This window comes from Prosopis cineraria, unplaced genomic scaffold, assembly GCF_029017545.1.
Source record: "Prosopis cineraria cultivar Desert tree isolate PC_DT_omini unplaced genomic scaffold, ASM2901754v1 PC8, whole genome shotgun sequence".
In the NCBI taxonomy this organism is placed as follows: domain Eukaryota; kingdom Viridiplantae; phylum Streptophyta; class Magnoliopsida; order Fabales; family Fabaceae; genus Prosopis; species Prosopis cineraria.
The window spans coordinates 6,366,269-6,379,359 of NW_026555339.1; the positions used below are offsets into that span (position 1 = coordinate 6,366,269).

Below are 13,091 nucleotides of genomic sequence, written 5' to 3' on the forward strand. Positions count from 1 at the left end.
AAGGAGTCCTATGTTTCGTAAAAAGAAATATAACAATTGACAATACTATCCTTAATAATAAAATACTAATTATTGTATTAAGGGCAATTTGGACCTTGCACATTTTAATCTATAGATTTTAGCTTAAATGCTGAATCCTTTTGATTTGTTTCCTTATTTAGATTGATTTGTCTTGAAGTTTAAGTTTTAGTCCTAGTGCGCAGCTTTTAACAATAATTCGTGTATAAATAAAATTTTTATTTTCATAAAAATATATGTTTTCTTCTCTTTTTTTATCATTAGTTTTAATTTACGATAAGTGAGAAAAAATGTCATAAATTTTTTTATACAAAAATTTAGGTTAACAAATTAGAAGGGGTAAAATGAAAAAAATTATAAATATTAAAGTATTTATATTTTAAATTAAATTTAATTAAAAAATGTTTATATTTTAAATCAAAGGGCAGAGATTGGGAAAGTCCATAAAAGCTGTCATTGTTACTGACAACCAAAGTTCAGCAAAGTTCCCTAAAATATGTGATAGGTGGCAACGATTTACTTTGAGATTTCTAGAAACCAGGTTTTCATCCAGGTTGTCTTCTTTTTTACCTATAAATAGGTGTGCCTTATGCAATGATTTTAAGACTTTAATGAGAACTCTATTATTCTCAAAATGTTTAACTCCTATGAAAGCTTTTCTTGCATATAATATCATATGGTGAATATAAGAATATTAACGTGATCAAGAGATCTATCATCTATGGTTGTTAGGAACTAATTTCCTTATAGTTCCTACAGAAGGTTTGAACTCATTGATCTTTCATTACTAGTACAAATCTATGTCTGCCTCATATCATATACTTATCCACGCTACAATTCCACTCCACATAATTATGCAATATAAGCTGCACATTGCAATTTACATAATAAAATAACTCACAGCAAGCATTAAAGGCTAACAAATACTCCATTTATCCTTATATAAAAGATGTTTTTTAAAATCCTTATTCCTAAACATAAGGGTTTACAAGATAATTTTTCAATAAATGAACAAATATATTTTTATTGTCTTGGAAAGGGAAAGAGGTGTGAATTTACTTTGAAAGTTTAGATTACTCCTACACCATGAGTCCGCAACACTCAAGAAAACTCTCGTGTGAACTTTTCATTCTCAACTTTACAAAAACCATTTGAGAACACCAGCAAGTCGTCCATCTTCATGCACGGTGATTAAAAATAGAAGACTTGCTCAAGACAGTAGTTGAAGGTTCGCTCGACAGTGTATTATTGGAGGACTCTACTAATGTTGTGGTTGAAGATTCATAGTTAGATTATCTTGTGCCTCTATCATAGGATGCTTCATGTTGACACTAATAGGTAAAAATATAGTCTAAGTCATATTCAAAGACATTATTCTTAAGAGCTACTTTACCACATCAAGTTAATCGCGCAATAGCTCTCTAAAATTAAATAGATTCTTCCTACTACAGAACAATAGAGACTAGCATGATACTCTGTTAGCACAACACAAAGGAAGAGCTTCAGAATTTAAGAGAGATTGACACTGAATACATTAAATTATATATATATATATATATAGGCACGGACTAGTTGAAAGCTTTGAAGCATGAGTTAATTGTGAGTTACAAAATCATGATGTCACATTATTGTTGCTCTGGCATTTCTAAATGTTTGGCAATTGAAGAATTCGGTTTCAAGCTTTTATGCAAAATAAAATCTGGTTAATGCACATTAAATAATTATTGTGATTTAGACTCGAAACACAAACCGAAAGTCCTTTGGCAAAAGCATTTGCAAAATTAACTTAAGAATTTTTGCAAAACAAATTCAGTCAAAACACCTAGTGTTTCTTCAACTCACACACAAAACATACACAAACTCATTTATTAATTCATTTTCATTCCTTATAATATATACATTTGTGGGCAATCTGGGACTTTTCCTTTTGACACACTCACACAATAACTACAATACTTCCATCATCCCCATTCATGCTCCTCATTAAAGAACAATGGTTCATAAGTGCCATCCGTGAGCAAGGGGTCATCAAATATTGAGTTTTCTTCTTCATCATAAGATGCTTCCATCACAAATTCGTGGATATCATCAGCGAATAGCGATCACCATGAAAATTTTCGAAGGATTGTGAAACATTCAAATCAAAAAGAATATTAGGAGCTTCACTTGATGAAGGCGAGCACTCTTCATCTACGTAACTTGGCTCCATGTCCAAGTCAATCATCAGGAAGATTGCTAATTGTTCAAAGCTTTTTCTGTGTTCCATGTTACCTCTTTTCTAGCAGTATATGGTAAGCATGTAATTTCTCTTGAAGGTATCATCTTTTTTAAAGCATCCCATTGTTCTTAGTCCAACTTGTTTGTGGAAATTTGTTATTTTATTGGTTAATGAGATTTATTTTTTATTTATAATTATTAAGGACAAAAATGAATATTGTACTTTTAAGTAAATAAATAATTTTTATTAGTTTATATAATTCGGTAAAAAACATATTATATTTGGGAATGAGAAAAGTATATTACAAATATACAGAAATTGAAAGTTCATGAAATAAAAGTTATTCTTAAATAATAGTATTAAATTTGTTAAATTCTATTTAACGAATAAGATATGTATAATAATGATCCAGTTAATATTTTTATAAGATATAGCATATATATGAATTTATATAATATTTAGCATACACTCAATAATGAATATAATTATACGCCAAAATACACACACACACACATACTCAATAATATATATATGTGAATGATGAAAATGACGATGGATATAGGAAAAAGGGAAGGGCAAGCGGCTGCAAGTGGAAAGCTATTAGAGGGGTATATTTGGAAGGTAACATTTTTTTTTTAAGCAATAAATGACCTATCAGTAAAATTGATTCTCCTAACGACTCTTGTCAGCTTAAAGCAAGCCATGATTTTAGTGCAAATAACTGATTATGGAAAAATGGAAACCTTTGGATTTTTATTTTTTTATTTTTTTACCAAAACCATAGTTTTTGATTTAAATAATTGATTGTATACCCATGTCCAAACAGTCACTGTATCCTAGAGAAATATTTAGATACCACATCATCATTTATTTAATAAAAATATAATATTTAAATGATATTAAATATAAATTAATTTTAATATTAATAATAATAGAAAAAGAAAATGTAAGAAATTAAATATCACATAAGATTTTATTTAAATTATTTAAAATATTTTAATTGAACAGATCACAGATGATGTGGTACACTTAACCTACTTAAATTTCTTTCCTGTATATTATCAAACAATGTGTTGTTTATTAAAGAAATTTTGTATTCTGAATTTAGCTTTTTTATTTTTAAAAACTTTCTGATATTATGTTTACAATTTCTATTCATGTAGCTTTTTTAAATTTTAAATAAAATATACATTTTAAATTTTCAACATACACAGTGTAGCGAATTATAAAATAATTTTGTGCGTGTCATTATTTAAAATAAATTTAAAATTACACAGGTGAAAAAAAAATAGATCATTTATATTTTCAATAAGCAATGTGATAAGAAAATTTTAAAATAAAAGAAATTGCTCTGTATACTTTTTAAATATGTATGGGATAATAAATTTTGGAATGATGCTGTAAAATAATAAAGAAATCCCTGCATGAACTTGAAACACCATATCATTTATGCTTTTTCAATAAAAGCGTGCTATGTCAAATGTCTGTGAATATAAATTGATTTTATTATTTATAATGATATGAGGATAAAGATAGGAAATTAAATAAATAATCTTTTTCAAAAATAAAAACATTAAAATGATAACAAGTTATATTTTATTTGATTGAATTAGTTTGACACATCATGTTTTAATTAGACAGAGCATAAATAATGTGATACATCGAATCTATGCACTAATTTTTCAAAATAATAAATTGTAAACCATTTTTTCAAGATATTATTATATCATTTCAAATGTTTTGTTTATGTTCTTTCTAAGTTAATTTTAAATTTTTAAATAACTTATGGCAAGTAAAGTACAAGGACAATAAATCATGTTATTTTCTGGTAGAAAAATAAATCATGTCACTTAAATTTTTAATATGACCAAAAAGTAACAAGTTCAAAAATAATAAAATATAGTATATAAGAACAAAAATTCACTAACAATTGACTTCACCTTTTTTTTATTATACTATGATACTATCTCTATCCCAAATTATAAAATAAGTTTGGAGGTATTTTATTGATGCAAAATATAAAAAAACTTGATAAAAATAAGGTTTTATTAATAATATTTTTTAATATTATCCTTCAAAAAAAAAGAAAATTGAAAAGCATCATTGATAAAATATTATTTTTATCAAATTGTCTTATATTTTAAAATAATAAAATATCTTTAAGGTTGTCTTTTAATTTGGGGGAAGAGTATATTAAAAAAATGACAATCTTTGTAATTTATATTGTTTTTAAAAAATAATTTTATAAAAATATTATTATGAAACTTTATTGATATATGTAATATTGTCTTAAATTATTTTGTAATTTAAGATAATGAGAGTACAGAGTGCTGACTAATTCAATTATTCAAATTTTAATGATTTGGATAGCAATGTTGGTTTAGCTTAGATAATTATGATTAGCCACAAGAGGTCAAACTTTGCTGTGCACGCACATGTTGTACAAGTGTCTTTTATAAACTTGCATGTTTTTAATTTTAAGTAAGTATCCTGGTTTATTGTTGGACTATCAACTATTCAGAATTTTTAATTGTAGTCTTTAATTGTCATTCTTCCCTTTAGGAATCAATGGACAGTTCTTCGATGATATGAGCACTTAGAATACTGATACTTTTAATATCTATAATTTAAATTTATGAATATTTAAGATATTATGTGAATACCCATGCATTTTAATTATTATTATTTTAAATATTTTATTTATTTTAGTCGTTACATTTATGCTTATAAATAAGAGACATTCAATCCGCTGAAATAATAATTATCTCTCTTCTCATTCTCTAAAGATTCTCCTTTTAATTTTTTTTATTCTTCTATATCTTTATTTATTTTGGTAACCGTTAGGATATTGATATTTTTGGCTTTTTTAGTATTTTACTACTGTACTTGGCAGATTTTTCAAATGTGCTTTAATCTTCATATTATTTTTGCGAAGTTTATATTTCAATTGGTTGAAGAAATGTATTTCTTGTGTATGAATAATAAATTTACGGAGAGTTTGAGAATTTCAGCAAAAGTAGCATAATGCAAACTCATTAGATGCAGACAACTTGAAGACTTGGACCACAAAACACTAAAATATAATCCAATTCTAGAAATTAAAAAAAGAAATTTAATGAAAGGATCCACCTGGCTCTGTTGACAAACACCAACTCACTTGACGTGTTTTTTTTTTTTTTTGAAAAAATTATACAAAGGGCCGACAAAAGATATTTAATTATAAAAATATTTCATAAAATACATAAAATATTTTTAAATTTTAAACCATGTGCATTTATAACTTGATAAAAAAATACTTATAATTAAACAATGAACATTTATAATCCATAAAAGAAAATAATAACTTATAATAATAAATTATAAATGCTCATCACTCAATTATAAATATATCTTGTTAAGTTTTAAATGCATAAAATTTAAGATTTAAAAATATTTTTTATTTATGTCTGAAAATAATATTTTTTATAAAACTTAAATGTGTGTGTGTATATATATATATATATTTTGCTTTTGTTTTTGGCCCAACGACATGATGTCATTGTAACTTGTGAGAAACAGACCATCCGTAAGATTTCATTAAACAATTACCAAATAATGTTCTAACAAAGCTTTCAAGTCAGTTGGGCTATTAAAAGATAAATAAGCCCCGGCTATTAAAAAGAAATGAAAATTTCAGTCTAAATCAGTTGACCAAACCTAATATTAAAAAACTTTTTAAAAATTTAAAATTTCATTGCAAAGCAATGTAATGAAAATGTAAATAGAAATTATCTCATCGTTTCCAGTGAAAAATTAACTATATGCACGAACAACTCTAATAAAAAAACTAATCACTTCAGATAAATGATTTCAATATGTAGAATTTTTTACTTTATTTACTGTGATAATGATAGTTTGAATAAACATAAGTGAACCTACTCGCACCACCTATAGGAAAATTAACCCCTGCAGCATAGGAAATGAAAAATTTCACTATAAAAAATTTGTAACTATTTTTACTATAGACTATAGTAACGACATTAAAAATAAAATCAGATGAAATTGTGAGTAAAAATAACTCCTATAAGATACAGGCAATGAACAACAACAATATAAACAATTTGCAACTTTTTTTATCATAATTACAATACTAAGAATAAAATCAAGTGAAGTTATGTATATAAATAATTCTAATAAAAAAAATTAATCATTTCAGTATAAGAAATTTGCAAATATCTTTTAATAGGCTTAAGTTACAATAAACAATGAGATAATTTTAGTTTGCATTTTAATTCTATTTCACTATTCTTGGTTTGCAATAAAATTTTAAACTTTAAAAGGTTTTCTTTTTTATTTGTGTTTGATCAAGGAGTTGGGACTAAAATTTTTCCTAAACGAACATGTAAAACACACTGTTGGCCCTTGCGTCACAATGATTCAACTTTCTGGACACCGATAAGCCCAATTTATTCTCCTTTGTTTTATTTGCAATTTCAGTTTAATTTCTTTGACAATTATCTATTCAATTAAGATGATAAAATTTTTGTCCCCAGTTTGATACCTGAAATACTTTAGAATATTATTAGTTGATAAAAAAACAATATTTTTATTATTATGAACAATTCCATACAGTTGAGGAACTGATCAAATACCTATAAATATTTTTTAAGCATAAGGTCATATTATTTTTTTTTTAATATTATCCGCCTCTTGAATGCGAACAGAAACATAAGGTTTAACCCTTTTAAACTCGTGCTCTTTTTCCCCTTACTTTGGATGAGAACAAAAACAGAAGCATACACATCCACACACTTTAATATTACATTCGTTTTGTTTTAAATTATAAAACAATTTTATAAATGAATCAATGTTTTAGAACACAAAACAATTTGACAAAAATAATACCGCATTAAGTACACTTTCCAATATTTTTTTGAGAAAAATCACAATTATAGATCCTGCAAGAACATTAATGATAATTATAAATTTTAAATTATTGAAATTCTAATAACAAATTATAATCTTTACTTGTAATGAATTATCTTTTATTAATTAGTTTAAGATTCACAACACACTCCAGTGAATTCCCACCTAACATTATAAAGACTTCTAACTATCTTTGTTGATTTCCCAAGTGAAAACAAAAAATCACAAGTAACTGTCTTAATTAACTTGCAATTCACAACTTATTTTTGCAAACTCTCAACTAACATTACAAATAATTTCAAGTATATTCAATAATTTTTTAAAGTAATTTATCTATATATTAAAAGCAAAAAATTACAAGTAATTTGGCTTGCAATTCACCACTAACTTTCATAAATTTTTAACTAATGTTATAAATAATTTACATATTGACAACAAAAAATTAAAATTCTCAAATAACTTTCATAAATTCTCAATTAATATTACAAATAATTCCGAATATAGTTAGTAAATTTTTCAACTAAGTATTCATTTTTTTAATTATAAGTAAAGACCTTGATCTGTTTTTAAAATTTTAAAAATTTATTTTTTGTAATTGTCATAATATTCTTACAGAGTCCCTAATTATCATTTCCCCTATCATTCACCCCTCCTTAGTATCCCCTCTCTTTCTTTAATCATCTAAGATTACCTAAAATGAAAGATCTTTTTAAAACTTTTTTTATTTAAAAAATAAAATTATAAAATTTATTTAACAAAATTTATTGGCATGGGTAAGATTTTCATGCTTCTAGGCTAATGGCATAGGCATATCACCTCAAACATTTTTTAGTCCAACTTACTTCAAACGTGTTTATTTCTAAACAATTGGTCCAGCCTACACGATTCTAGCAAAAAACATATCGGCATTAATGCAAGGATCCTTAATAGTTTTACAGTTACGGAAATATGTTGCCAACATGCAAATTCTAGAATTAATAACCAGATTGTGAGGAACACCAAAGCTGGAAACTTTGAAACTAAAAATGATAGATATCACAAATCAATTCCACCCAATATTAATGTTTTTATCTTTGATCATTCACATTTTCCACAAAAAAAAAAAAAAAAAACTGATCATTCAGAGAATAACTCATATACACATGCACTGCACTAGCATTAGACTACAATGCAGAGAGACAATAGAAGTTACCTGAACCACTATGCTAAATAACACAGCAAACCAATATCTCTTCGTCCCTATTTCAACTGTTTGTAGCAGCTATAGGCAATTGCTACAGACACAGCAGCACAGACAACAGCAAGAGCAGCATAGGTATCTTCTTTCTCCCAGCTATCAAGCCACATCGGCATGGAACGGAGTTTCCGCCGCGACACTCCCTTGCCACTATTTATTTGAGAAACCAGTCTATTGATGCTGCTGCTATTATTGTCAGCTGATAGTTTTGCTTCTGTCTCCATGGCATCAGAATTACTAATCTTTTCCTCAAACACATCGTCCTGGCAGCAGGAGAAGTTCTTGTTTTCCGGGCAGCAGCTCACAGAATTGTCTTGAGATCTACAAAGAGAGGAGCTTCTCTTAGAATTTTGTATCAGAATCGACGTTTTGTGGCTTTCATCTATATTTCTCATGCCCTTCAGCCGAAGCCTCTGTTCTTGGTTTTTCTTCTGCATATCTTCTGGTATACCCATCTGACCCCTGATGGCAACATACAAAGTTGCATCAAATAATAAGTCAGAATCGCTCATAATTGGGTAGTTTTCAAAAGAGGAGTGTATAAATCTGAAATATCAAAAATTTCTCCCTCCTCAAGAAGAGGAGGCAGCAGGAGGTGTCCTTGATGAGTCATGGTGAAACAAACATTTTAGAATATCACAATAAGGAGAAAGCAATACTCCCTCTCTAGTCCTATTTATAACTTACTTTCAACATGTTTCACTAGAATCAAAGAAAACCTTAAACCTCATCAACTTTATCTTAAAATTTAACAAATTTTCACTTTCACCTCTAATAAATGTTCTCAAGTCTCATTACTGGTATTTTTATTCAAAGTGTTTAATGAGGACAAAAATGTAAAGAGGGGCATTGAGAATTGAAAAGTGCCTTATAAATAAAATCAATTTTTTTCTTCTCTCTCTGCCCTATAAATAGGACAAGAGTAGTACTATTGATGAAGGAACAAATCTTCACATTAGAAGTTCCACGTGGGACTTCTTTTTAGGCCATTGATTGGGAGAACACACTTTATACTTCACAACACGATCTGGCTATGAAAGGGGGGGGGGGGATATATGCTGGTCAAAGAATTTATAGCGCCACCATTTACTTAGAAGCATATGTAGGTCAATACACTTTCCAGTTAACCTTCCCATGCTTTTCTGAACATCTAGAGACTTGGATCTATAAAATTACAACACACAGTAGGAGTATGGCTTTAATTTCAGCTAGGATCATCACCTTGCTTAGCCTAATTTTACAAAAATCACAAAGAATGGATCTTCTAAACCGTAAGAACCCAGCATACAGCAGGTTGACAATTCTCTCATAAAGGTACAATTACAACTTGGGCAGAAGCGGAACTGTTAAAATGAAATTATCAAAAGAAGCATTATAATATATTTACCTCCACAGCAAGTCCCAAATCTCCCCCTTTATAATATGCTGCTGAAGTAAAACAGACACGTCATCGGGAGTAACAAACCCATACCTATGTATATAAATTGAAAAGAAAAATAATAACTCAATATTTGGTATAAAACAAACTAGGTTAAAAATGGTAATTCCAAAAACAAGAAAACGGAAGATTCAGTCACCAAAAGGAAGTCAACGACCAGGAAACCCTCCTTACCAGTGCCCCATGACTTCTCCATTGATGTTTGACCCAAATATAATGACATTTCCTGCGTACTTATGCCCCCCAATGTGTGAGCATGGGCTAACAAACACTTTCCCTTGAAGACCATGTAACTCAATCTCTTCCCTGAATTTACTTACCAAGACAGGTCCACAAACACCGCATCTACGATCACGGGATCCATGTGAACACACAAAAATGTGTGAACCTCTTAAGGCTTCAGGAGTTCCAGGAAGCCATTCTCCATCCTTTACAAGCACTTCTTCAACAAATGTTTCAACATCAAAATGAGTCAATCTCCTGCAATTTCACAAAAACTGTTGTTGACTATGGATCAGGGCAAATTAAGAATATTCAGAGAATCTGAAATTGAAAAACTGAGCTTGTACTGACCTGTATCTGACCATGTCTGGAAAGATTAATACATCTCCATTTGATGTTTCAGTCCCATCATGTCCCTCGCATATTGTTAAACAGGTCTGCCAAAAGGATAAGTTGAAAACAATCAGACACAACCAGCATAATGATAAATGGGTAAGATAAAATTAAAAAAAAAAAAAAAAGAAAAGAGAATAACAGCTTCCAGGATATTAAAAAATTATGCAGTTGATTATTTGACAGACTTGAAAGGTGTCACAAGTTATTCATTCATTTTTCAAGACAGCAGAAACTCCAGGTAAAACTGTAATGTAAGAGGTAACTCCTCTTGCTTGATCTGAGCATATCACTTATTTCATTTGTGCGCAAAACCATAGACCTAAAAGAAACATTTAAGTCAGGATTGTTTGAACCCAAAGCTGAGATTATTCTTTAAGTTATTAGCTGAAAACAGAAATAGAGATGCCAAAAAGAAGATTCCTTCTTTTCAATTAATTGGAATATGTCAGGCGAAAAAAAAAAATTACTTGGAATTATGCCATGGGCTTTCTATACAGCATCATATCATAGTTTTTCATTGCATAACAGAACAGAAATGCTACACCGCACAGATATATTTGTCTCACCCAGAAAAATTCAGATTTTACAATGTTACAACTGACAATCAATCCATCCTAGAGTAACGGACCCAGAACCAAATTTACTAACGATAGATGTTGCCGCTTATCCACCACTACTTACGTTAGCAAGGGTAGACTAGTGTACAAAATCAAATGCGATGCGTGAACTCCATGATATAACCAAATAAGATTGACTTGACAGAGAGAGCAAGCTGAACAGCAAGACAGAATAATAGCGGTAAAATCTAATGTTTTCAACCTATATATGTTAGTATCAATTTCTAATATGATCATGGAAATAAAAAGTCCTTGCCTTGATAAGTTCTCCTCGAATAAACCCTAAATCAAATTCAAAGCCAGATCCTTCTTAGCGAATTTGCTAACAGAGAACAAAACAAGATATCAGTCCAAGAAAATCAACTGCTTTCACGATCAATCGTGGAACTTGCGTACATTGTCAAAGTAACTCACACATTGATCGTAAGAAAACGCTCTGAGGCACTATGAAACAGAATCTAATATCCATTACAGCAAATCACTTCAAAACCAACTCAGAAGTACAGAAGAATGAAAGACCAACAACAATACTCGAAGCATTTCAGGAATGAAATTAAATAAACTAGAATGTAGCACTACCTCCTTCTTCATATCGCTCTTCCTGGCCATGACGGCGGCATGAAGCAGCCTAGGCAGGCGATCAAACTCGGAAGCCTCAATTCTCGGAGGCCAAAACCGCGGGTTCTTGTAACAAAGAAAGACATGGCGTTGATAGAAGTCGACGGTCCCGGGAAGCGGGCTCTGCCGGAAATCTGGTCGGGAGAATCCGAACTCTAGGTCGACGTTGGTGCTGCCAAGTTCGCCGGCGCCGAGAAGACTGTCGCTCTGGAAACTTCCGGAAGCACTTCCGATGAGGGAAGTGGGGTCGGTAAGGTAGCACTCGAGCTGGTCAGAGACTGTAATTGGAGAAGAAGATGATGGGTTGGTGATGAATGTGAGAGCCTCTTCTCTGTCTCTGTTGTAGCTGCCCATCATCATCACCCTCAAGACAATGACTCCTCTCTCTCTCTCTCTGAGTATCCTCGTGAGAGCCAGCTAAAGCGGAGTGTGCTTTAGGCCTTTAGCTATGATGACAGAACCGAAACGCCACGCCCGAGAAAACCGTAAGTGTTAGGTCCGGTCCGGAATAAAGCTGGAACCGGTTCAGCTGGTCTCGTTTTTTTTTTTTTTTAAATGGGACAAATGACAATTAAGGAGTTTGTTAATTAAGCAGTTTCTTCCTTCATTCAAAAATATAATATATTTTTAATTAAATTTTATTTTAATAAATTAATTATTTATTTTTAAATTAATTTTATCTTTTTATATTTATTTTTATTTAATAAAATATTTTATCTTAAAATAAATATAAAATAATTTATTCAATGAGAGTATTTTTAAAAAAGAGATAATGATTATATCCTTAAAAATTTAAAATATCTTATATTTTTTAATATTTAAGTCTTTAAAAAATGTTTTTAACAGAAGGAATAATTTCAATTACATATCTTAAATTATTAAAATTTCATTAAAAAATCACAAGAAGAAAATCTCATTTTCTGGTGGTTATTTAATTTTTACATGTAGTTTATCTAAAAATTCACAACTAGTTCTACACAATTTTAATTTTAATAATTTATTTGTGATAAAAATTTAAACTAATTCCATAAATTATATATAGAACTGCGAAAATTGTATATAATTAGCTTCAAATTATAAATAAACTAGAAAAAACCAAATATTCCATTGGATGGGTTCTGCTGTGATTTTTCAAGGAAATTTCAATAACCAAAAGTATACAATTGAAATCATTAATTAACAAGGCTCTTAATTGTTATTTTTCCTTTTAAATTCACCACTTCTTGTCCAAACTACATTGTTTGGTCAGGTTCTTTTTGGATAGAAAGACTATTGGAATATTAAGATGTGAGTAGTGTTTAATCGCTTAGTTAATTGCTCTAAATATATATAAAGGGGCAATATCATTGTATTGTGTAAGAGGTTTAACCTCATCTTTAAGAAGGAGGTTAACTAAGGTTTTCATCTCTAAAATGAGGTTTG

General features: G+C 29.3%; 1 protein-coding gene across 1 annotated transcript; it reads right to left on the reverse strand.

The window, feature by feature from the left end:
* Nucleotides 1-8,176: 8,176 nt before the first annotated feature.
* Nucleotides 8,177-12,091, reverse strand: LOC129318543 (uncharacterized). Its single transcript, XM_054963382.1, has 5 exons — nt 11,631-12,091; nt 10,390-10,475; nt 9,991-10,296; nt 9,766-9,849; nt 8,177-8,840 (listed from the first exon to the last, which is right to left on the reverse strand). Exons 1-5 carry the CDS (start codon nt 12,027-12,029, stop codon nt 8,381-8,383), a joined length of 1,335 nt encoding a protein of 444 aa, XP_054819357.1. The 5' UTR covers nt 12,030-12,091; the 3' UTR covers nt 8,177-8,380.
* Nucleotides 12,092-13,091: the final 1,000 nt, after the last annotated feature.